At 35.8% G+C, this 27974-nt stretch overlaps 1 protein-coding gene across 1 annotated transcript in view; it reads right to left on the bottom strand.

The window, feature by feature from the left end:
• Nucleotides 1-27974, bottom strand: part of DNER (delta/notch like EGF repeat containing) — a 110567-nt gene that overhangs the window by 24375 nt on the left and 58218 nt on the right. Inside the window, exons 3-7 of the mRNA XM_021536795.3 lie at nt 26799-26893; nt 24287-24453; nt 10529-10674; nt 4685-4838; nt 1880-1993 (exon numbers count right to left, since the gene is read on the bottom strand). Coding sequence (XP_021392470.1) covers nt 1880-1993; nt 4685-4838; nt 10529-10674; nt 24287-24453; nt 26799-26893 — 676 coding nt within the window. The remainder of the gene's footprint in view (nt 1-1879; nt 1994-4684; nt 4839-10528; nt 10675-24286; nt 24454-26798; nt 26894-27974) is intronic.

A 27974-nucleotide genomic window follows, 5' to 3' on the forward strand; every position in this document is an offset into this window, starting at 1 on the left:
AATATGCATTTTCAGGTTGGCATGTTTACTATGTGAAGGGTTTTACAATGTCTAGAAGTCTTCAGTATTGCTTAAGCTTCTTCACTACAAATTCAAATACAAAATCCAAGTTTCTCTTTACAGGTGATTCAACAACTTCATATAAGAGTTTATCTTCTACTGTATTTTGGATATTAAAACCTACAGTGCATCCCACAGAAAATGGAACCTGTAAGCATAATGAAATTTTCTTTACTAAAGGACTCTTAAGACATTAAAATTGTCTAAAGAGTCATCATGAATTGTTCACATCTGAGGCTCCTTTTTCAGGGCCTCAGATCTGGCCTTCTGTCAATTATGTACTTTTTCATGAGCAACAGATCTCACCATTCTTCATTGTTTCCATCTCATTCCTTTATCTGCCATCTTTTTTTTTACCTTGTGTGATAGTTGCCACATTTTCTTATCCTTTTCCAAGCCACATTATATCTGCAGACAGTAGTTCCTACACAAACATAAGTTCCTTGGTTACCTTTCCCCACTGTGCTGAATTAGCACTACAGAAAGAAAAGCCTTTTTCAACAAGTAATTACTATTAAGCAGAACAGAATAGCAACAGAGCAAGAGACCTCACTTAAATTAGAAAATTGGGGGTTAGCAGGCAAATTTGCAAGTTACTGCGTTCGCAATTTTCAATTAACTACACTGTTGTATTTACAACAATTACTGAATCTCTTCAGAGATTAAAATCCAAACAAGAGCTCCCAAATTATGCCTCTGTGGAAGGATAACACCTCAAAAGATGTAAGAATGGCGCGGCCGTAGCCACAGCACCTGGCACAGCCCTGCAGGGCTCCCAGCCCAGCAGAGACCCTGCCCTGGGGGCAGCAGGAGAGGAGCTGAGCTGTGATCAGCATATTCATTAACAGGCCACCAGGAACGAGCAATTAATGAGCCATGCACAGAAACATGTATGGCAGGCATAAAACAACCAAAAATCCCAGTAGCTGCTCTTCCCAACACTATTGGAAAGATCATTGCCTGCACTTCTTCCTTAAAGATTCTTGAACAGATTTCTTTGGGAAATAACAAGTAAATTATAGGCCAAGTCTAACATCTAATGTTTTTTCTCCTGAATTTCACTACTATTTATAAGAGAAAAAATTTCCAAAAATTTTCCACATGCAGGATCTGCATGGCTGTCAATATGTCAGTCTGTGTTTCAACACAGCAGTTAAATGTTAAAGCATAGCACTCTAGAAAAGCAAGGAATCAGCCTGAAGAAACTACAGATTATCTTCATTGTTAAGCATGTAAGTATTACCAGAGCAGTTATCAAAGACTTGCACCCTTAGAGCAAGCATTAAAGTACTGGCAGAACAAAACCAACATCCACAGATCAAGGAAAGATAGAAGTATAATTAGTTCGAAGTTCCAATCTTAATTATAAATAACTAATAGAAGGTTTCATAATTGAAAACTTCCACTCATGATAATTTTTTCATGTGCAATTTAGGGATCTGCCATTACAGTCAGCACAGTGTTATGAAAGAATGCTCTGGCATTGGGGTGTCCTTGTTTCACATTTACAAGTGAAAATCAGTGAGAAGCTTTCATGTCAAGAAAGGAGTATATCCAAATGGAAAGGAGAATTAATTAAAAATTTTGGAGGATTGAAATAATTCCTTTAGTTATTACTTTTACACACATTTTAGCCAACTAGCCCACGTGCAGAAAAGTGCAAATACTACAAGGGAGACATCTTTTTTTCACACATTTAGTGGACAACATAAAAATCAGATCACACCCTGAGTCTTCTCAAATTTGCCATTATCATCAGTGAAAATTCAGAGGAAAACCAGCACGTTGTATGAGGTACTAGAAAGGTATTTGCTGTTACCTTCTGGGCACTGACAGCTGAATCCGTTGAGGTGGGATGAGCAGGTCCCTCCATTCTGGCATGGCTGCTGGATGCAATGATCAATCTCTGACTGGCACAGCTCTCCTGTGTAACCTACAAAACAGCTCACAATATTCAGAAGATGGAGCAAAAACAAGAGTTTACCACTAAACACACTGTTCAGCCATCCAAATAATACCATTACTCTTCTTGAATCAAATTAACCAGTATAAGCAACAGAATTCAGGACAGACTCTCATTTGTTACAAAATGAGATTTCTAATTACAATGTATACTTCATGGGAGAAGCATACAAACCCAGCAGAACTCTAGAGACTACATCTGCTGTATTTCACTGACAGCAATATTCTGACATCACTAGTGAATTGGCAATAGATATTGGGTCCTCATTGGTACTCATATAACCAAAAAAATAAAGCCATTTTCATATGGTTTTCAAATGCAACTTGAATCCCAAGTCAATTATCTTTATCAAGGCTTTAAACAGAACTTAACACTATGAATTATTTGTGCATATGCTGAATGACTGTCATTTGCTCCTACTTCTGGGCTTCAAGAAGAGTGTTTATTTTAAGTGGGAGCTGTGAAGAACTGCTCAGCACAGTTGCAAACTCTTCCAAATAAGCTTCTATAAGTTCACAAGCTACAGATTGTGTGTACTGTACTATTTGACCATAAGTTTGCTTTGTTCCATATGTCTGATGTCTGTAACACATCCTCAAAAAATGAACAAACTTAAAGTACAATCCATACCTAAATTTTGTAACAAATACCACACATTTCCCTTTTCTAATTTTTAATTACTTCCAAGAAAATATCTTGGATGCATGACTGAAGAAAAAACTACTTGCTACACCCAGGGACAACTTATCTTTTTAAAAGGAACCCCACAAAAAAATAATATCTTCCATAATGAGCATATTTAACCAAATGGCTGGTGTTAAAGGCTAGTAAGCTATGCCCAGATGAGCACTGCTATGAACAGGTATAGAAGGGAAAGACCCCAAGTGAGACAGAGAACATACATAAACAGGATTTAGCTGATGAAGGGGAAGAAAAGGAGAAAGAAGGGGAAAGCCCCCCAAATTAAACAACTGGGGGCGGGGGGGAACACCCATGGTTTTATTATATAATTATTAATGTAATCAAAATTGGTATGTTTTTTGTGCACAGTAAGACCCATACCTGTTTAAATTTATTATGTCCCCATAAAATAGCTGTCAACACAGATTTTTAGAGCTGCTACAGCACTACTACAAAAAAATACCTGTAAGACTTTCTCTGTACCTTCCACTTCTATATGCTATAGAGAGCTAAGTTACAAAACTACTCTCTACAATGCAAAACCTGGAAAAAGAAACTGCAGTTTCTTGTTAAATTATTATCTTAAATCACCTAAACTGGAGGGAAAAAATGAGGTTGAAAGCCAGAAATGTGGTCTCATGTGGCACGTCCCCTTGACTGGGTTGAAGACTCAGAGGGAGGGATCTCAGCTTCACTCTGGAAAGCTAGTGATTTTCTGTAATTCTAACTGGCCTCAAATTCACATAAATTTTACAAGAGCAACAATGAAGTATTATAGAAGACTGCATCCACTGACTTCTTTCATCTACAGGCTTCACAGCTTTATTTGTTTGCACATTCAGCTGATTATTTTTATAGATTGTAACATAATATTGAATGTGCTTAAGTCATTTAAACATTCTTCCATTTTTGAACTGTTACCAAGTTTGTGAAGGTTCAAAATTATCCTGGAATTCAGCATGTATCCAAAAGAATGTGATATGAAGGCTGAAATGATTATGCTGCTCTGAATCTTGATACAAGAATTGGTCTTCCTGCAATTGTCATAACAGCTTGCAGGGAAACTCAGAGATAATATTTTCTGACATATTTATAAAACTAAATATGTCCTATCTTATTACCACCTATAGTGCATGTTTTGTCCATCTGAAAGAGAATATGATTCAGGAATGGCATCCCAAATATATTGCAGAGACTAGAAATGCAGAGGTACTGAACAATCACCAGAGAACAGGGGAAAAAAAGCAGTTTTTTTGGTGAGATACACTCTAGGAATCATTACACCTCTACATTTTGTGCTGATATTTAACTTTGCAACATTTCCTTCTATCAGAATTTGGGAAACATGATCATGTTCACATATAAAAGTTTCTGAAATTTGCATATGGAGACATATAGGGTAATTAAACTCTTACCTACAATTTTTCTTTAATATTTTTTCATATGGAATTAATATTTTTTAGAAATTCAAAGTTAAATTACAACAGTTAGTTTTCCAGACTGTTTTTTAGTGTGTGGACATACTTTTTGGTGGATACAATAATTATGGGTAGAAACAAAAAACACTGAACTTAATGACTGAACCATTTGAATGCCATTAGACATTTGATATTAAAAAAAAAAAAAAGAAGAATTATTAGAAAAAACAAAAAAGCTAAACCTAAGCTTATGTGTGGTAGTCACTGAGCACTTCTGAAAAAAATAAACCTGATAAAGAAAAAGCTGATATAAACTAAATTTTGCTCCTGTGTTTTCAGTAGGCAAAGTTCCACTAGTTATGATTAATTCCATCACAGGGTTAAGGTTCAGACATGTGCTTCCAATGGCATTTTTCACCAGCGAAGAACCTTCCACTGCCCTTATGCTGTTGTTGCATTTTCTGTCTGTTCTGGTATCAGAAATTGCACAGCTCACTGCTCTGCAAACAGAGATGCACCGAATGTCAAGCAAAGCTGCATTATTCAAGAATTCAAAACCTACCAGGCAGGCAGCTGCAGGTGAAATTGTTCCTGTCATGTTTTTGTGCTACATCAGTGCAGGTTGCATTGTTCTGGCAAGGTTGGCTCTGACAGGCATCAAATTCTTCACACAGGGAACCCTTATATGCATCTTCACACTCGCAAAAAAACATTGCCTAAAAACAAAGAGGAAATGTACTTCACAATCAATTTTCAAAGATGATGTTTTAATTTAATACACTTCTAAACAAAGATGGTTTGGTTTTCCTGTTCATAACAGTAGTTGCCACAAATACATCAACTGAAAAAAGTTATTCCTTGAAATACTAAACCTGCACCAATTCTTCAGCTCAAATTTTTAATGTTGTTGGGTCATTTTATCTAGACAAGGAGTCTGGGATCATATCCATAATATCTAAATCATTATATATTTTTCTTCCATTCCAGAAATTAGACTTATAGGCTGAAGTAACTGTCAGAATCCATAATGTGCAGATTTACTGCAACAAAATCCTACTACAGATATGCACTCTTGACATTACAGGCACCCAGAGTGGTACTTCAGCAGTAACACTCCCTTTCAATTCTGTTAAAATATGTCTTCTTCTGAGTGTGTTCATTACCTTTTCCAAACTTTGCTGCTTAATACAAATCAAGACCTCTACACCTCTTAAAGGTTTAAAGTACCTACAGAAGGCATGATATGGCACATTTCTGTTGGTAATAAAATAATTCAAATCAGATTTTAAAACTCTTTAGGTGACTAAGATTGCCAAGGAAGTCTCCAAGAAAAGAAGCAAGGAAAGCTCTCTCCTCTGTGGTAGGCATTTAGATGACATCTGAATCTTTGTTCATCAAACACTAGATGGCAACATCACTCACTCTCATCCATTCCAAAGCCAGACCTTGCGCTGGAACGCAGCTGTCCCACGCACAAACATTGGAATGCAAAGTGCAGAACCTGCATGGAACTAGAAACAAAGAGATGGGGGCTTCTCTTTTTGCTTGGTTTTGCTTCATATGAATAAACAGCTGTGACTTAAGTAGAAAATAATCATCTTCACCTAAATAAAAAACTTCACTCAGTAAACTCCCGATTTCACTCTTCCTTACAAACATCCCACTGTCAGAGTTCCGCAAGGATAAAACATTATATATCTTCAAAACTCAAAACCAATGCTATGTTATTTATCAGGAGTACCAGAAGCCCTTCTTAAGTGTACAGGCTACACATGTTCTGGAATTTACCCCAGCCTGTTCACAAAACAGCTCTGAGTATCTCACACATCACCAATGACAGGTTTCCAAACAAGGCTGTAGTTCAACAGAAAGGAAAGACAGAATCAAAATTATTATGCTCACATAGCACAATAACTATCTTTAGAGTTTTATCCAAGGGTTTGATATAGGGGTCAATTTACAATAGAGAGTACTTTAAAAAATGGGGTTTGAAAGCTGCAAAATAAAAGCATTTTAACACTTCAATCTGAAATATTTAATGATAGGTAACAGTTCTCCACAGAATAACTTGTCAGCATCTCAGAAGTTCAGGGTAACATCACTTACCCCAAGTGATACTACTTTTTTTTTCCTGAATAGATAAAATGTACTATTATATTTGAGCAAAACTGAGTCAAGAAGCAGCTCTACACTGCCAATATGCTAGAATTAATCACAGTAAGAACTCCAAAATTATCTACCATCAATCAAGAGATCAACTGTGTATTTTATTTAATTGCAAATATATAATTTTGGATGGCAATAAAATACATTTTAAAAATAATTTGCTATTATCCAACCTTTACCGTATTATAAATATAGCTGGAATATAGTACTTTTTTGCTATTCTAGTTACGAGAGTAATAAATCTTTTTTTTACAATGGCAAAGAAGTTACGATGACCAGAACAAAACTAATGTCTACTCTCTCTTACTGAGAAAGACTTTCAGTATTTATTATAACTCAGTGTGAGTTACTATAATATTTGAGTAAAATATTGCATGATAATTACATACTTCAGAGCATACAGTACTTAGGAAAATAAGTCCATATGCAGGACAGCATACCTTCAGGTATATATGAGGGGTTTTATAATCTGCCTTTTTACAGATTATTATCAAATTGATCTATCCCAGAGCTTCCAGCCACACAGAAGACATGGAAAGCATTGCTATTCAATTCAATATATTACTTCTCTGTGCAGGTAGAGGCCAGATATTTTTGTGTAAATCTCATGGGTTCTAAATCTAGCAATAAAAATTCATATTTACACAGCCAGCCCATCTATATTTTTTATGGGAGAGCCAAAGTTATGGAACAGAGCAATCTGTGAAAGAAACAACCTCTTATGTCAGCAAAATTGTGGCACTCACAATCAATGGATGGCCCAAGTTCACTTCAAAATCTTACATGAACTCAGAAATTCACACCAGACAAATCTCTCCCCTTTGGGTCAACATCAAACCTTTTCTCTTCCATTAACTGCTAACTGTTAACTCATCCTGGTGTAAAGGAGAGTAGACGAATGTGAGAGTGGTTATTTACATTGTGATGATGCCAAGAGCCGTGCTATACTTCTTGTTTCCCTTGTTTCCCTGGTGGACAAGTGGTAAGCATGGCAGCAAAAAAGGTACAAAGTTCATACAAAGGAAGGAAAAGGCATCACTTGAGCTCAGCACCCCTCACTGCACAGAACTTCACTCAAAGTGATGAATTTTATCTTCCATTCAAAAGCAACAATAATTGAAAACAAAACTTTGCATTAGAACTTTGCTTTTTATAACCACACTCTACAAAAGCATCTAGCTGAGTATAAGACAAGTTGTAGATCAGCAAGAAATTAGTAAAAACTGGCCAAGACTCCCAGGTTAGACCAGAATTCATTTGTGTATAGTTAGATGCACTCTATACATAACAGTAACTTCCTGTGCTTATATCACTGCAGATTGTTAACTACATTTAAATTTCCCAATAAGCAGATGTGTTCCTACATTCTTTTACATTCTACAAGATTTGAAATAAAACTATGAAGTACATAAAAGCCCAAAGACAGCCATTAATCTTCTTGGCACTGGAAGCAATTACTACAGCCAGCAGAGCTCTGAGCTCGCTCATGGCATTGGGCCTTTTATGCATTCTTCTAAGAAGTTGCTTTGCATCCTGCAAGACTAGATTGTACAAAACCAGAATGAATTATGGATAAAAACAAACAGCAAATTTCAAAGGGTGCATTTTAAAAAAATTGAAGTTTACATTCTGCAAAAAGAAGTGCATTGTGGGAAACAGACACAATGGTTGTCATGTCAAGCATGAAATTTTGGCAGCCACTGGCTCCATCATTAGGGAAATCACCAAGATATTTTAGAGCACATCTCACATTATTTCAGTTAAACAATAGCAAAAAACATTCTACTTAATGAAATATGTCCTTCTAGTTTTATCTTATGCTTGTTTCCTATCTGAAATTCTCTGATGCACCTAATAGACTAAAGAACACAGAAAGCTCACAGATTTAGCAACACAGGACAGACAAAAAGACAACATGACATTTTGATTCCCCCTGGAGTAGGAGGCTGGATAGAAATTAACTTCATTTTGGTCACTGTATTTGATGTTCTACAAGCTATCCCAGCCCAGCAGGCACCTGGTACAGGTTTCATGGCATTTGAGAGGATCATTGGGAGCATTCCTCATTTATTCAAGTTCTAGAAAACTCAGGAGCAGTTTGTGACAGCAAATATAGCAGCAATTGCATTTCTGAAGTTAAAATTTTGTTTGAAGATAGATAAATATCTTTATTGGTCGTATTAATATATTTACATGATTTTTATATATATATTATATTTAGACATATTGAGACTCCTGCTAATTCTTGATCTCTGACTGCCAATAATTGCTAGATACTCTTCAGAAGTGGATTTTGACATGGTTTGTGTGTACCACAGCTTCAGCCACAGGGCTTTGGTCAACTACAGCCTAGTGCATGTTATACCAAAAACGCTGCCTTAATAAAATTTCTGGCTGTTAGGTTCAGAGAAGGAATAGTGGAAAGAGATGAACAATCCTAATTTTTTCCATTCACTTGCCAGGGAAAACAGCAAGCCTGCATGTGCATGAGGCAAGGCTCTCTCATCACTCACAGTTCTGATTTTAACATGCAAAGCCCTCCAATGTCAAGAATACAGGTTGGAACATACAGATACTGGTTTATCTTTTTTTTTTTTTTTGAGTTAAATAATTGCTTCTCTTTCTTGCTGTGAAGCAAATCTGTCTTTTTTATAGAAAATTTTACTTTATTTGCTACATCTTATAAGACTAATAACATGTGGATAATTATTAGAGGCCATATATGCTTTTCCCTTAATACAGAAAAGGATTCATTCTTCTGCATAGATATAGGAAACAGCTTATTTTTATTTTGGAACATCACATACAACAAGAGAAAGAAATTAGTGTCATAAAACTGGACAAAACACAAAAATATATTAAATTAGGCAATCTATTAAAAGCTACAACTCTCAAATTGACAAAGAAGGGGAAAAGAATATTTTTATATGCTGTTATGCACAGTAAACTTGAACATATTATTTATGTAAGTCAAATTCAAAATACTGAATTTATAAAATGAATATGATAAATACAGTAAAGCACAAAAACTAAACTGGACTATGAAATAGAATGCTGAATCTGAATGAATAATTTATTTGGATACCAGCCAGCTGGTATAGTAAAGCAGCATTTATTTCTAAATTCATGTTGCAATAATTATGTTCACACATTACCTCAAGCATTTTACAAATTCATTTTTGAGAAATAAAACAGATAATTATTCCAGATGTTAGTACTGCCACGTATGTATAGATTACTCTGGCAATTTAATTATTGTTGTTACAATTCAAAACACCATTTTCTATCAAACATGCTTATTGAGAATTTAAATCAGAAAATGGTAGCAGATGAACTACAAGTGAATTCACTCAATATGCCAAATTTTTTGTGCTCAGAGCAGGCTCACAGCTGTTAATATTTACTCAACACTTACTACTGCTTTTATCTCTCAAATGAATAATAATAAAACCAAAAATTAACTGTGTATATTTCTGCTGTAAATTACTTTTAATCCATGAACTAAAAAATAACATGTATAGAAGGTAACTGAGTATACAGTATCTAAATCACAAAAGCCCAGTCTGGTTTTGTTAAAGCAGAATACAGACTGCAAATTTGACAGATTTGGTTCTTATTTTCTTATGTTGCTAGATCACACAAAATCCCTGATGTCCAGTGGAATTGCCATTGTAATCCCCCAGTGCAGCGTTATGTAAAGGACAAAGCTGTATAGGAAACCTTGCAACCACTACCAAATTACTCCATTTTGCTTCTTCTCATAATTGTGGTCAAGTAACTCCATTGCACTGGTCAGTCTATTCTGAGTAAGCAATTATTAAGATGTGGAAAGAGAAGCACTAGGTTAAAGCTAAACCCAAAACCTATGACAAGGTTGAGAACTTAACAAATCTCAGCACACTGGGCTGGAGATTGGAGATCCCCCAAGTGCCCACGCTGTGGTCTTACCTTAGAGAAACTTCCTTCTACAGTGACTGTAAGATGCAGTACACCTGATTTGAACCACTGTTTTTATTGCCAGGGCAGAGCGTGAATCTTTGCATCTCATTTCTGTTATTTTCTTACTTCAAGTGCTTGATTTTCAGGTATAGCAGATAAATATTGGTACTTAGTAACACCTGTGGGCTTTTGACACAGCTGTTACACAGCTGCAAGGTATAAACACCAAGGGCAATTTCCCTGTGTTTCAATTATCATGGAAATGCCACATTACAGGAATGTCTTGGTAAGTTGACCTTACCTCGTCTGGCTTGGTGATGCATTTCCCTTTCCCTGAACAAGGGAAGTTGTCTGCATGGCTCCCCACAGGCATGCAGGTGCTCACTTTCACCACCACAGTCAAGCGTAGAGCCACAATGCACTTGGTAACTGAATCATTCAAAAAACCTGAAACAAAAAAAAAAAGGAAAATATTCTTGTTATATGACAAATTAGGCTGATACTGTTAATGCTCTGCAGCTAGATAAACAAATAAAACTGTTTTGAAATAAACTGCCAACTAAGAACAAAATTGCTCATACTTAATACACACCTCTCTGAATGAAAGGCATGTAAATACAAATTGAAATACATTTTGGAGACAAACCTCATTATATTGATTTAAAAAAAGGAAGACAGGATGATGAAACAGATCTCCTTCCAGAGCTCAAACCTGCATTTTTTAGGTTTTAAAAATTAAATGCTTTTGCCTGCTACTTTTTGAAAAGTTAAAAAATATATTTCTTTAATTTCTTAATTACAAGAAACATGAAAATAATGTGGAGAAATATGTTTAAATGAATTCATAAAAGTTACTTTCAGAGCTAAAAGCACCCAGATTCCTTACAATGGTAAAAGATGAGGAGACCTATTTGTTCTGTTTTCTATGAAGTTTATAATAATATACGTATATCACTTGACAGCATTTCTTTGTGTATTTGCAATACAAGTTATATTAAATTTCTGATATCTCTATAAGCTGATACAGCAGGTAAAGATGAACTAAACATGGAATTAGGAACACTGGACAAGGAACAGGAAGATTCATGAATCTCTGGATAGCATCTATAATTGCATGGAAGGAAACAAATTGTGGTTGGTAGCTATTCAAACATACCAGAGCATAACATCACTAACACACATATTCCTAACAGATTTATCTGAAAAATAAAAAAAGGACAACAGGAAAGACAAAATGGGGCACACAGTCCAGGACAGATGGGATAAAGTCAGAGCTCATGTCAAAATACACAGGCCCTGCTCCTGTACTTGTGCTTGGACTGCCTTGTTCCAGCACACTGAATTAGAACACAGCCCTTCCATGTGTAGCATCAATTAATTGTTTTGTTTGGGGAAAATAAATGTGAACTGACACAAAAACATGGGTGTGGTATAGTGTACATACTGTATGCAGAATTTATACCAAAAAAGCCACCAAAGATCCTTCCATAGACTGTCCAACCATTAACTTCACTATTCTCCATGTAGGTAGATTCTAAAGGGTCTAAGACTGTACCAGAATGGAACGTTGCAGGCACACAACCATTCTGTGGTTCCCCTTTTCTTTAGAAAATATAAAGACAATTTAAGCAAAAATTGATGGTTTTTTTAAAACAAAAATCCTTAATTTTAAAAAGAACAACACTAAATAGACGCAGTGTATGACATAAAATGTTTTTTCTTCCATTTTCCACTTCAAATTGCAAAATCCATTTACTGCCTGAATCTCTAAGGAGCTTCAAATATGCACTTCAGCTTTCTTCCATTATAGACTGGAGATAGCATAGCATTTAGTCAGGAGGGGAAAAAAAAGTAAAACAAAAATATTTTTAATGGACAGGAACAAACAAAAGTTTCATGAAACAGAATTTCAAGTAAATTCTCTTTCAGAACAGCTGCTAAGCATTACTTACATTTTGCATATGAAAGTGTCAAGCATGACTAATTCTACAAATTCCACAAAATCATGTGGAAGACTTGCATTCTTTGTTTTTTATTTTTAGATTTCACTTTTTAAAACACTGCTTTCCTTCAGCTATTAGTTGTCTATGATCCCTAAACCCTATCTACAAACAGGAAAATCTTATGTCCTACATAGACATCATTGGCTTGACTACAGCCTCTACAAGTTAGCTGAATGTTCTAAAAGATCAGATTAAAAAAAAAAAAAATAAACACATGTATTGGGTATAGTTCCAGATGCCTAATGGTCTGCTTTGGCTAGTGAAGATTATTGTAATCTGATGACCTCTTCAAAGCAAGCCAATTTATCCTGGCCTCAATACATACCCCATTTTTACCCATCTGTTCAAAGATGCAGCCAGAATTTTTCTTTAACAATTGAATACGATTGTCACTGGCAGTCATGCAATTATATGTGAATGCTTGGAAGAATGTGGTATTTAGAAAATGTCTTTGGGTTCACATTTCCTTGTCTGAAGGAGATTGTTACATATTCTTCAGGACAGTTCCCTAAAGAAATATTAAATCAACCTTCTTTGTACTTTGAATCTTGTTACTATTTTGGTATCAAAAGCCCTTAGGCAAACCACTGAAAAAGTCATTATTCTCTCTGGAATGCCACACATTTTCTTGCAATTTCTAATTATCTCACCTAATTTGTAAATATGAGAAAAATACAAACATAGGTATTTATTTTCACTTTACGGAAGTTGCATATAATATTCTAAGATCTCTAGGTTTTAAGGCTAAAAGAAGCTTGTCTGACCATCTAAATATAACACCCTGCTTAACTCAGGTCATAGCACTTCAATTAATTCTTTCCCCAATTCCCATAACAGCAACTGAACTAGAGTGAGTTTTAAGTTCTATTTTTAACTTCTAAATGGGAGAATAATTTTGGAACCATATTTACAGCTTCTTTCATCTCAGGTCTGGAGAAAAATATTACAGCAGTTTATTCCAAAAGGTAATTTTGTTCAGTTCAAGCTTGCTGGTTTTCTAAAGCCAGTTAAAACATAATGACATCAAAACATTTTTAGTTGCAGAATTCAGAGTTGAGTTATTTACAGTAATATTATGGAAACAATCCTCAAGCCTAATAAATCATAATGTGATATGAGTAGTCACTTAGATTGCAGAGGAGGCATTTTCAAGCTTTTTGCACACACATTTGATAGTCTGGGAAATGCCTGCACAATTTCCTTGGCAGAAATCATGGTAAAACATACTACAGCTCCTTCCACACTGGCAATTCCTCACACATATGTCTAGGAGCATGAGGTATGGGTGCTCCTATTTCACTCACATCAAGAAAGTTAAGAATGAAAAATAAGGAATAAAGTCAAACTAAATGACAGGTGTCATCACTATGTCCAGATACTTTCAGAAGTTCATATCATGCCATTCAGATTAATTGAGTGTATGGTTTCTAGACTACCTAAATTACTTGCTTCCCCCACAAGCCCCATTCCTGAGCAAAACCTTCCTTCTAAGCACAACAGTCTGAGGTCAGTGGGATGGTCCATAGTGGGCAGCCAAAATAGGGAAGACTGAAGTTAACAGACCACCACGAAGGTTATCCTATTGCATACAATGTTAGCAAAAGGCAAAGCACCTCACTGGAAATCATTCACTAACTCTTGGTATGCACCCCACGTGCTCTGGCACACACCAACACCTTTTGCATTTGGCTCAAATGTATCTCTCTGAATTCTACACAATGAATACATTCATTCCAAAGATATCCACCTCTGGTTGAAACAGTAGATTATATCCTTTTTGTTCCAGTTCACAGAAGAGTAGATCTTTGAGTTAACCTACAGGTTTCTTGGATGACTGAGAATGACTGCCAAGGCAGGATTGGGCACTCACAACGAAGTATCAGTCCTCAACTTTTCAACTTATTTTTAGCCTGGTTTCCCAAGGAAATGAGACAGCAGTGGGATGTCTATCAGTTTCCATCTGTTCTCTTTTTCTCTCTCAACACTTTCCCACACCAAAAGCTTTTGGGGTCAGTAGCCAACTTCAACATTTTGCAAAGCAGTGAAGTTCTCAAAGACACTAAGTGCTTACAGCTCCCCTACACAGCAAGCAGGTTTTGCACCAAGGGCATTGGTAAGTCAAGATGGTAGGAAAACTAAAAAGGGCCCCAGAATAAGGTGATGTAGATTCTCCATGCCATTCCTCATGTACTGTACAGTCAGCTATTCATTATTTGGAAAATGGGATATACTTAAATGGAAGAAAAACAGATCATATCAGTCCTTCAGGATCAAAGCAGTAGTCAGTACTTGGTGTGCCTTCACCATATTTTCAGTTCTTGTCATGCAGTAACATAGTGAAGCTGTGATACTTCCAGATCAGATTTCAGCTTCTAGAAAAAACACTGCTGTTATCAGAGCATAATGAACATCCTTTATAAACCTTACTGGTCCAGGATAGAAGCTACATAAGTGTATCTGATAGTTCATCTACAGATGACGGAAAGTCATAGAATTAACCCAAAGTGTAGAGTATAATACTTGAAAAAAAGGAAGTTAGGAAAGAGAGAACTATATTTTCATTACAGTACCCACCAGAAGAAAAGAAAAAAAAATGAATTCTAGGTATTCCTCCTATGTTTGATGTCCAAATTTTATCCAAAGACTATTTCATGTCCATATATTATATGATATAGCTAACATTCAGTACCATGAAAATTACAATGAAAACTGAGGTCTATACTAATCAACACCATGCTTCAGTGCCTTTTTGGATCTAAGCATGAAGATGGAAATTTAACTATATGAATCAATTTCCCTCTGTTAAGGCACTGTATATCACAATCTCAAATAATTTTCCATCTAGCAAATTTAAACAAGCTCAATCCTTCTCTTGTTCATACAAGTCATGTTCAACTAATTTTAGAGGCCTAACAAATGAAAAAGCATGACAAGATGTTCTCATGATGTACTCAATTCTGAAAACTTACCTTCACATGTTAAAGTACTAGAGGCCTGCTTTTGATTTACAAATGGACAAACATTTACCCCCCTTTCCATGACACTAATACTTAGGGTCATTAAGGCCTACCAATCCCCTCAGGACCCTGACACCAATACTGTTCTACAGAATACGAGAAAAATGGGTCAGGAATCCTTTCTTAGTTTGCCTCAGGATGATTATCATACATAAGAAAACCACAAGTGAGAAACAGGTAATCAATGCCATTTGCAATCTTTGATGCAGTACATCAGTGCCATCAGCACCATAGAGAACATCTGAGATCACTCTCTAACGATGCTGCTAGGCAACATAGCATCTGGGGATACAAAAATACAGCTGCAATAGAAAAATTGCCATTTTGTCCACAAACAGCACTATTTATAGGTGGCACAACTCTCCCAAATTCTATATAGAGCAGCGTGCTTACTGTGCTTTATTCACAGAAGCCTTGGTCAGATACTGCTTTTGAAAGTATATATTGATTCTAATGAGAATCAGTTCAAGAACTGTTTCAAATATTTTATTTTTCACAAGCTCATGTGAAAGAGTAATTTAAAGAATTTTTCCTGGGAGGTGACTGAAAACCTTCTCATCACATAGTCTTCTCCAAATTGCATTCATAGTCACAGTCAGTTTTAGATGGATATGCCTTCTTCCTTTGCTACCAACAATGGAAACAGCCTTGGCTCCTACAATCAAAAACACACTTTCTTCTCAGGCATGACTATTAAAAGGTAAGAGTGCTGCTGCTCAAGTTACATCCTCAGTAAAAATCCTACAGTTCTACCAGAGGTAGATTTACAATCATAGTGTTACACTGGTATAAGAGAAAGAAAAATTTGGGTGTCAGGAAATTATTACCAAAACTTTGGGGAGAAACATCACACAAGCTTGCCTTTCAAGCTGGAGCTCAGTTTTGCAGGACTGGTTGTAAAAATATATTTATGAACTGAGCAAACCAGTTGAATTCACTTAGCATAGCAAAGTCCCATGTTCCACTACATTTCCTCTATAACAAATGTAAATTTCTGAATTTCACTGTTACTTAAACAATTATCCCACTTAATAACTTGACTGGACCAAGCCCCATGACAGAAGTATTAAACAGTCAGCTTGCAGAAGTACATTTACTCTTACAAATCTATTTGCATTCAGCTTATTAAAGAGCTGTGGCAGTAGCTGAGTGTGCCCTTCTCTCACAGATTCAAGGACTCTGCTTATGGTCCAAAGTAATGGTGAAAGTCCAGCAAAGGGTGACAAGACTGCCTGAAAGATTTCCTGCATCACAATTTCCCAATATATCTTTATTTGTCAGCATTTCAGTCAAGTTGCCAAGCTGGCACAGAACTATTTTGGGTCCAAATGTAGACCACTAGAAGCTCTGATTCCACACTTCTCAAAAGTAGTTATGTGTGGTGTAGCTGGGACTGCACTGAGGGGAGTTGCAGAAGATGGGATGGCAAGGTTGGCTAGGCTGTATCTGTTGACTGGTTCAACTGAGAGGTTCTATTAGTGGCTACCCTACTTTTAAATACACATTACAGTATGTTACACTACTAGCTGAAGATATCAATGCATTTTACAAACATTATTAAAATGTGTCTCACACTGGTACACTGCACAAGATACCAGTTATGCAATGGTATCTGTATTCCATGGATCAGGTTAAGCAGTCTGTCCAAGATTTTATTATGCAAACAACCATGTGATCAACTTAAAATAAATAGCTTGATCTTGATTGTGAATTGGTCACAGAATTCATATTTGAAGAGGAACCTTGAAATTAAAGAAACAAAAGGTATTTCACCAAACATTACAAATTTGAGTAGATGAACCTCCAAAAGACAGACTAGAAAAATAATTTCTCACTGCTACTTGCTAGAAATAGCAGAGAATATAAATTAATTTTGAATAATTTACTGATTAATTAAAGATTACTCTAAAGACTAAAAATTAATTAAATGCTAGCTTAAAACATAATACAATGTATGAAAATAGTAACTAGTCTGATGTTTACATCTACTTACATGTGAGACAAGGTACATGCAACTCCATAAAGGACAGGATATTTATTTTATCATACTTATAAAGGTAAGTATAGGCCTTTCTTATATAGGCCAACAGCATTCCTCAGAAAGATGTGGATTTCAGCTGAATGCTGAAAGGCCATCTTTTAAAAGAAATCATTGAAATTAACACTTCACTACGCTTTTCTTGCAGTTCTCACTTTGCTGCTGCTGCTATTGCTTACGAAAAGGCCATTTTCTGCAAGGTTAGCTCTTGTGCCCAGAACCCCAGGGAAATGTTCTGTTGAGCACAATGCTCAAATCTGCAGACAATAGGGCCCTTCCAGGCAAATTACACACTCAAAATGGAGAGCCCCACTAACGGGAGCAGTTGTCACCAACTCCCCCAGCGAGGCTGCCTTGCACAAAAAGCAGAAGAGTCACGCACACGGACAGGACACGCACATGTCACCACGGCATGTGCAGGGCACGGAGATTTAATTAGGCCCAGAGTGAAAGAGGGTTAAGTCAAATGACTGCAATATGCCATAGACTGGGAGCTCACACAGATGCTCAGCTGAGACATGGCAACTTGTTAAAGCTAGAGTAACTTGATTATGTGGCTTTCTGTGAATTCAATTCGCACATCTCCTATTATGAAATAAAATTGTCCTATTTAATTTTTTGCTTAAGTGAAAACAATTTCAAGATGCAGTAAACTGCTTTCTTTAGACAGAAATGTGTGCATGTTTTAGAGGCCTGTAATAACAAAAAACACAACATCTCAAAGCCCCAGCTACAATTTGCTTCCTAATCTGAAATTCTGTTGCCAGACAAAAAGAGTTAGAAAAGACTAACTTGTTTCAAAATATCACTTATTTTTCTTTCACATAGTAATTTTTATTCTGCTTCATTTTGCCTATTCAATATAGCTGCATAAGTATTGCTGGTGACTACTCCTTAATGCATGATAAGGTCTTGCAGGGAAACTCTTTGAATAATCAAAGAACAACAGAAGAGTAAATAACTACTCAGAGCGGAGTTAGAAAAGAAAATACTTTGTTGCATTTGAAAGGTAGGACAGCATTTTGGATTGGAAAATATTATCCTTCCTGACATAGAACCATATGGCTCCCACACTTATTAAAAAGCAGCAGATATTTTGTGCTTCAGAAGCCAAGCATTAATTTTCCTTTTTAAGCCAAACATCAGAAAGTTTTGTGGAATTCAAGCAAGCTGCCTTAGAGGTGTTGGCATTTGAATGGCATCAGCACTCTTCATCTCACCACAAAGATGCTAGAGCACCTATTTTCAAGTGAGTTTGTACAGCTACCAATTTTATTTAAGGAAATATTTTTTAAATACTTGATAATTATAGTTTAAAGCATCTAATTATATTGTATTGATCTAAAAGGCTGGGCATCTTGGAGAAAACCAGATGACATGCCAAGCAACATCAACTGACAAGTCTACGTCAGTTTCTGTTTGCTGTGGTGAAAATAAGCATTACAATTTAAAGGTTGTGCTGGAGGACTTATTTTCTGTTCAGATAAAAATATTAAATCATATTAAATGTTAAAATTTCTACCTTATTATCTGCAAGGTCTTATCTGAGAAATAGCAATTTTGTTTATGAATATCTTCCTTCGATTTTATAAGCAGACAATAAGATAAAAAGCTAATGTAGCAATATCTCATGAAAGCTGCTTTTTAAGCAGCATCTTTACTTTTAAGCAGCTGTTTAAGCAGCACCATGGAAGTGCTAAATAAAGGACCAAGTCTAGAAAAGTAGTTTCAAGCTATTTAGTTTCAAGCAATTTTTACAATTATATACGAATTTTCTATCATATTAACTATGGGGAAGTGGAGGCAAAATACTAATGCCCAGATGTTTGTTTTACTATTTTTCTGAAGGAGCTCCCATAATTACTGCTTCAGCTCTGGGCACAGTCAGGCAGAAGAGCAATTTTTGCAACATTTTATCATGAAAGCTGATAATCAGAACTTTTTTCAACAGAAATAATATCCTAACAGCCATGATGAAAATCTGAAAACATAACTTCATTTTTTTAATGTTGTTAGGAGAAAGAAAAGAAATAGGTTAATTGCACACAAAGTTGGCAGTGCCAGCTCCGCCTTCTACATCATGCCCAAAACCTCCATATAAACCCTTCTTAAAACTAAATAATAATCATACAATAATCATATAATATGCAGTTTTGTATTGATATGAAAAGCAAAAATGGCATGAAGCTGTGTCAGGGTATGCTTAGGTCAGATATTAGTTAAAGATTTATCATCCAGTGTTTCCCCAGAGCAGTGGTCACAGCACCAAAACTGACAGAGTTCAAGAAGAGTTTGGACAACACTGTCAGGCCGAGGGTGGGTTTCTTTGGCTGCCTGGTGCAGGACCAGGAGTTGGATGATCCTGATGGACTGAATGATCCCTTCCAACTCAGCATATTCTATGATTCCATGAATTATTGCTCCATCTCCAAATTCATTAAAAAGCAGCTGTGGTTGTTTTGTGTCCTAGCTGTTAATTGGACTGTTAAATATGTTCTGCTCTCTGTACAGCCACACAGGTGTGTGTATATATACCAGTTTTCCATGCAGACTGGAACCTGTGTGAAATTAGACCTGCCTGACTGCAAGTCTGCCAGCCACAGGTGTACCTTTGGATACACCTGAAGCACAGAACCGTTGCCAGAGTAAACAGGTATATTAATTTAGCACCAGGGTAAATTGACTGACTCATGCAGAAGCAGATGGCATACAATCACTGTAAAACTTCTAAAATGCAAGCATAAAAAAAAATATTTTAATGCTTTTATTCCACATTGGATTTGGTTTTTGCAGTAACCTATGTTCTCAAAATTAATGTTCCAGTTCTCAGTCAGAATGTGATAGCATGCTTGGATAAAAGAAATGCATGCAACAAATCAAAGGATTTTTGTAGGACATGCCATGCAAGCTGATAATGTCCTTCAAAGGCCTTTTTTATTTTTTAAAGAAAAATCTTAATGCATCATTTTTTTCTCAAAACACCTATTATTTAATCAATTCAGTAAATCTTCTGCATTTCCAACAATCTAGTATAGAAAAATACATACATGTTCCAAAATCCAGTATATTATTCCCTGAAAGAGAGAACTGCACAATGCTGGGTAGTTTAGATTTCCCCCAAAACACATAACAAGCAGCACTTTCAACTCACCCCAGAGATCCTGAGCTGTAATATTAGCATTCATGAGAGCATTCTGAAAGACTCCTCCACCAACTGACGGTGCATCAGGGAACTCTTATCTCACTTTTTCAGATTTGCAAAAAGTATTTTATCCGATTTCAATTTTTTCAAGATATATTGCAATGATGAATAGGTGTGTGACTCTAACAATGTAAAGTTTTGCAGTTAACTAATTTTAAAATGTTCTATTACCATTACTGTTAGCATGAATATATAAAGATCCAGAAATAAAACAAATACTGATGAGACATTTTATAAATATCATAAATAGTTTATGTAGGAATTAGTTATTAACTTCAAAGAACATTGGGACAAAGAGTACAAATCTATAAGTCTAATTGATGGAGAGCCTGCCTTTTACTTCAATTATGTTTTTAATGTTGAACCCTTCATTTCCATCTCTTACTTAAAGACACTATTAAATCCCTCCTGCTTCTCTTTTTCACTGTCTCTTTGGCCAATCTTGATGCCCACCCACAGCACTCCACAGAACAGATAATAAAAACATTTCCTGTTCAGAAATGCCGTCAATTAAACACCTTTTTTTTAAACCTTGGTTTCAAAAGAAGCATTGTTGCTGCAAACTGCGAGCAGAGAGGAACCGCTCACCTGGCTTGTCCTACAGACCAACCACCCCATGGCCACGTCTGGTAGCAGTCACCTGGCATCGAGAGCCACCAGCACCTCAGCAGGGGCCGTGTGCTCCATCCTACTCCTGATCCACACAACCCACTTCAAAGCCTGAGCCATACGGGGGTTTTTCCCCACTGGCTAATAAGTACACTCTCTAATAAAACAAGTTGTTTTAGAAGACTGGCACATGCGTAGTAGCAAATCTTACAGAGAAACTCTTTGAAAATCCTCTGAGCAAAACATGGAAGGAACATGTTACAGAACACCCAAGCCAGTATTCTGGTGGCCACAGCCAGGTCAGTGCTGTAATTAAACCACATAATCCTGCTGCATAACCCCAGCACCATCACTGGCCCTGCACTGCAAGAGACTGCAGCTGCAGCAGCCATTTCAAAACCCCATTAAAGAACACAGAGTGCTCTTTTGGCTGAGCTGTGCTACACTCTCCCCTTCATTCTCACACAGTGCAGGTACTGTCTCTGGGGTGAACAGCTCTGTGCTGACAGGGTCTATTTTTAGATCTCAAAAACAGCATTCTTCCCAACCTCTAGACACTGTGCCCCGAACCACATGATCAGCAAATCAGCACATTACTGCTGACTTTTGAGTCTTTTCAATCTTGTATAAACAACTTTAAACTTGTGTCATCACAAGTAACAAAAAACAAATAATATTTCCCTAAATGTTTTATCTTTGACATAAATAACTTATTCAGAAAGAGTTACAAAAGGCAATTAAAGTACCTTGCTGAGTAACAAAACTTGGAAGGAACAGGGTGAGAAATGACTCAAAAAGGATGTAGATCAAAAAGAGACACACACACACACAAAAGTCAAACCAAAAAACCCCACTCATATCTTCCTCATTTTTCTTTTGTAGTTCTAATCAGAAATTTTTTACAAGATTAAAAAAATGCCTTTGTACAAAATGCACCAATTAAGAGAAGTAACCTTTAAAATCACAGTTGAATAAACAGAAAAAGAGTGGGGGAAGGAGGAGGAAATTATATAAAGTAAATGTATCAACTGACATGTTCCACAGCTTTACTGTGTGACCCTGCTTACAGAAACCTACAGCATCTTGTGGCCTCCTCATACCATTCTAGCTTAAATAACATCAACAAAAACACTGGCAACATTGTTGGTTTTTTTAATATAAAAATCACCCACTTTAACTTATTGTGCCTTAGAATAAGCTTTTCATGTCTATCAAGAAACATGGAAATTTGTCTAAAAGAAAAACTTTGTTCAAATGACTTATTGAAAGCTAAATTATTAAAAACTTGCAAGGCACATCAAATTGACAGACCTCTTCTACACATCAGGATCAAATCTGAAGGATCAAATTATTTTCCTATAAGCTTTGCCAGAATTATGAATTTCAGTTGAGTGAAGATAAAATTCATTTTCACGCCAAGTAACTGAGCTACTTTTTAAGTTTTACGCCCAAGACCTACACTTCATTGGACAAAAAAAGATGATGGGAAGTAAGCAGAATATTTCCATACAACATAGAAGGAAATTCAGAGGCTCTTTCTTAAACTGAAAAATTCATGGCTTAGTTTCAGCAGCTGGAAAATTTTACAAAGAATTTCACTATCAGGAAATCAAAAAGAATAAACAAAGTATTGAAAGCCACATGGAAGTAAAGCAAGAGGTATCAGAATACTTGTACTGCATGAAGTAAGCCATTTCTGTCAATTCAACCTCCTGTTATATTCATCTAGGAAAAGGTACATTTTCACCTCATGTTACACAGCACACAATAAAAAATTCAAAGAATCCCAGTGACAGAAATTCAGCTATAGAGATGAGTAGGACAATACAAACTATGAAAGACTAACACAATGCATCTTTTAGTTATCTAAATCAATAACCTATGCTGTATGGCTTGTACAGTCAAGTGGAGCTCTCATAAAGCAACTTGGGCCCTCTGCCCAGGAGATCAGACCAAGCTGTGCCTTTAGGCATTTTCACCACTGCAAAAAAGCTACCAATTATCCTGTCTCCAGGATACTTTTATCATACATTAACTACCAAAACTCCAATGCAAAAATTTATTCCAGAGACATGAGAGGAAGGCTTTAACTCTGATAAATTAAATGCAAAACAAGATTAAAATGGAAAAAAAAAAAGCCTAAAACTAAGTATCTTAGAAGGAATAATAATATTAAAAGAAAGTGGAAAATTATTTGAAGGAAATAAACATCACTAAAGGAAACCACTGATGATAAGAATCAAATTATTCTACTAACAGCCTTTGAGCAGTGTCTTTGGAAAATGATAACTGAAAAAGGAGAGAACAAGGTACTACTGTATTTGGGGATTTTCTGTATTAGCTACACATTTGGAATTTTTCCCAGTGTTTCTATATCAGAATGCTTTTAATTTTACATTTATTAGCATGGTAGGTTTTCAAATAACAATTGTGGCAGTTTATAATTCCTTTTAAGAATATACAGCATTTCAAGCAGATAACAATAAGTGCTTTTATTACAATGATTCTGGTTTCATGACATTGGTATAATAAAACATCTGCCCAGAAATCTCAATTTAATTAAGTCTATTGTGTCTATGCAAAAATGTAGCTTTAAATCTGTTATTTCCCATACCCTTAAAAATAATATATCAGGCTATTTTCATTATATTCCTTCCACAAAGATGCTTAACATTTAATTGCTGAGTAAAACAAATAGTATCTTTCTAAGGTTCCATATTCACAGAGACAACATAAAAAAAAAAAGTGCAATTAAACACTGTTAAAATATAATAGGAAATCTGATCTTGTAATGTATTTTTTCAATTTTCCTGTCTACAGGTTTAAGCTTCTTCACAAAGCATCCAATGACACAATCCCTGACAAAGAAACATCTCAAGCATTCAATTATATACTGCAGCATTTGCCAAAACCTTATTAAAATAGAACATATAAAATAACTTGCATCAACTCAAGGTATCAGAAAAAAATGACCATGTAGATTTAAAGTGAATGGTGCTAACTCTGTAAGAATTTAGAGTAGCTCTTGTCTGGTTTGAATGAACCAATGTCTGAAACATGGTCCCAATATCCCATTAGGGATATTCATCTTTCAGCACTTACAGGAATTAGTCCTTTGTTCCCCTAAATGCTGAGTAAACCATCAGCTGTCACCTAGAGGTGATGGACAGAAAGTCAGCATGTTACTCACCAATAAAGTAGTTGTTTCCCAATGCAAGCATCTCTTCAGAAAGCACAAGTCCACCCAGTGCCTGGAGAAGAGTGACACTTCTGCCATCAATAAGTGAACACTGCTTAAATCCAGTGCTCGTGACCTTCCATAGCAGGATGAGAGAAGCAGTAGCATCTTGCCTTATTCTAAGAAAAGAAATTATGAGCATATTTACACTGAGGAAAGTCAGTGTAATTAGAAAGTACATCACTATAGAACTGAACCTTAAAGAAGATGGGAAACTTAAATTTAGCAAGTATGGAATTAGGAAAAATCCTGAATGTCTTGAGTATGTCCACAAAACTTAAAAATTCTTCAGTTATTCCCAATTTCTGATACTTGAAGGCCACCATCTTAATACCTAAGAAGAGTTTTAGATAAATACCACATAATAGTAAAGTATATCCTTATAAAGGATCCTTATTCAGTCTTTGTATTTATGCCTTTTTGAGTATTACCTCCATCCCACAGTGCCATCATTTTCTGCAGCTGAAGCACATCCAGCCCTGTTGTTTACTGAAGAACATTCAATGTTCGCTCAATACCGGGAGACAGATCCTGGTAGAAATCCTCATTTGTCTGACACACCAGATCGAAGATTCAGGACAGTTTATTCTTGTAAATCAAATGAGTCATGTAATGCTCCCAAGGTCACTGAGCCCATGGTGCCTTCCTGAATATTGACAGATTGGATATAAAGTCTACTACAGCATCCACTCTGTCGGCTCCATTAGGGAGCTACATTATGCCAGCCTTTGTACTTTTTTTCCTACTCACCTCCATAATGAAACAATAAAAATTTGTCATTTTTCTGGTAAGGTCCCAAGTGTTTGCATTAATTTCCTCTGAGGGAATCCAACATGAGTTTCAACAATCCTCCAGAAATACAAACACAACTGCTAAAGACTAGTAATTCTCTCCTGCTGAAAACAGACCTCCAAATACCTAAAGATGAAACTCTGTTCCATAATATCCTGTACTGAAATGGTTTCAATCCTGCTAAAAAAAAAAAGGCAGTTCATCCCTGGGCACTTGTTATTTGACTTTGAAACAAGAAAAGCAAAGTTTTGTAATCATGTATGACAGACGTTGAAAAAAATCTTGCAACTAAGGGTCATAAGAAGCAATTATTTTACAGTATTTCCACCCTCTTTAAGAACAACCCCAAATGCTATTCCAAAACCTAGATGTCTCATTTTTAGAACAGGATAGCAACTGGTTTCACAGATTAGGTCTCATATGACAATCACAAAAAAATCAACTTATTAAACTGAAATTATTCTCCTTTCACAGATAGCCATTGAATCCGGAAAGTTCCTTGGGCCTTTAAGGCAGTAAATGAAATAAAAATCAATCTTGACTTGCACTAATCTACTCAGGTATAAGACTCTACTAAATATATACAATGTAAAAATTATCAAAACTGTGTACTCTTCGACCTCCTTTAAAAGGGTGTTTCTCCATCAAGGCTCTTTAATAGACCTTTAGAATCCACAAATGCCGGCCTTTTCCTGATTCCAAGAAAAGCCACTTGTTTGCTTTCAGATTCCAGCCAGCCAGGGCATCCACACTCCCAGATCTCTGCCTGACTTAGGCTTGAGGCTCATGAATGAGCACAACTGAAAGCCCAGCGGAAGGGCAGGACGGCCCCCACGTTTAACAGTTACTGCTCCAAACTGTGCAGCTTGTCTGCTTGCATCACTTTGTTTTTTCCTGTGAGCATGGCCTTTTTTAACAGAAACATGGGATTCTGAAAGATAAGATGACAGTATGAGAAAAGTAGGCTATTTTGGGAAAATGTAAGTCTAAAATTGCAGCAAAGCTGTGAGCCAGAGAACTACGTTGGCAGATTTATCTTTTTAAATAAACTTTCCAATAACAAAATGCCTCATCCCAGCTGACAGAATCAGATCTTTCTAGGAAGTCAGGTTTTGTTAATTAAACGTAACAAAACAAGTATTTTATCCAAAAAGCATGATTTTGAAAAGTGAAGAACAGAATAAATTCAAATTTTTTTGAGAAATGTGTTTTTTAGGACATACACAAAGATTTAACAGCTGATGGTGACACCCAAAGCAATAAGCCAGAAATCAAATACAAATGCACAATATACATGCACCCATATAGTCAACAATAACACTTTCTATCAGCAAGTTCATCTTGAGATCAAAGGGGTAAAAAGTATTCACTGCACAAAGTCATATCTTCTCCAAAGTGACATCTTCAACACATCTGCACTAATTTCTAATGCATTATGATGGCCCAGAGACAGCTTACATGCTTACATCTTCTAAAACATTAAATATGTGGGAGAAATTATGCCAAGAAAAGATCTACCATGGCTCTGCTACATGCTTGACATCTGTCTGAATTATCTCAATCTTTTAGTCATTTGACAAATTTGCCTCTCTGAAAAACTGTTGTCTAAAATATCCAGTCAAATGAAAATAAAAGTGCTTTTGTATTTCATCACATATAATAATATTCTCACTTTATTGATGTATTCTGTGGAACTTCAAATGAGATAAGCCGGCCTCCAGCAGAAGTGTTGGAACTGGAATTTCCACAAGCCACATCTGGGGTTATCTGAAAATAAAAACAACTTTATTTAACAATAAACCATAAAATCTGACCAAAGAAAACATAAAAGATCTTTTTTTTTTAAATGACACTAGCAGTCCAGCAGTCATCTTCTAAAAATCCTCAGGAACATTCACGAAAACCTCTATGCTGCCAATGAAGATGCTGAAAACTCACATAATCATCCTTTCAGGGTTTTGTTATAACAAAAAGCCCCTGCAGAAAAGGCATATTCCTTTAAAAGTTAACATTTTAGAAAATATGAATAGTTTTCTGGTCCTTTAGAATAATAAATAATGCTCTAACATTTGCCACATCCAAGAAATAGTGCATCATTAATCTATGCAATACTGAAGGATTTATAGTAGCAAATACAGACATTACCTTTCTACTATATTGAAATATGGGGTTTTTTCCAAACACAGGTTTCCTTTAAAAAACACTCTCCCACTTGCCAATTACTATTCTTTCCACGTAAAAATTGCTTGGACAAACAGTAGTTTCAGATGGGAAAAAAATGATGATCACAGTGAGAGCAAAAGGATGTGTTTGCCAAATCTAGTGATGCCTACTAGGCATAAAAATCAGTTGCTACATTAACTAGATCCAGACACTGTACAGAAACCACAGAGACTCCTTAATTATTCAGATCTTCAGTAGTAGTAATTTCCTAAAGACAGGTTAAAAATTATTAGTGCTTCCAAGGGTACATTTATTTCAAATAAGTAATACTTTGTGGCATAATTGAGTCTATCACTGAATACCATCAGAAGTTTTAAATAACTTTTCATGTATCTTCATCAACTTGCCTATGAAATGCCACTCTGGAAAAAAACCAACAAACCAGTTTAATCTTCAGATTTCTAGGCACTTTGCAATGCTATTCTTTCAGCCATAGAGAATGTTTGTAAACTTTTTACATCAGCCTTAATACTGAAAATACAAAAATGCAACCTGACACACTTCCACTAATTAATCTTACATCAAAGCAAAAGCCAGAATAAAAATTGTGAATTTAAATACAGTTCAAATTCATATTTTTAAGTATTACATGAATGTAATGAAGCACATGTAAATACATGAACAA

This window comes from Lonchura striata, chromosome 10 (genome assembly GCF_046129695.1).
Source record: "Lonchura striata isolate bLonStr1 chromosome 10, bLonStr1.mat, whole genome shotgun sequence".
NCBI lineage: Eukaryota > Metazoa > Chordata > Aves > Passeriformes > Estrildidae > Lonchura > Lonchura striata.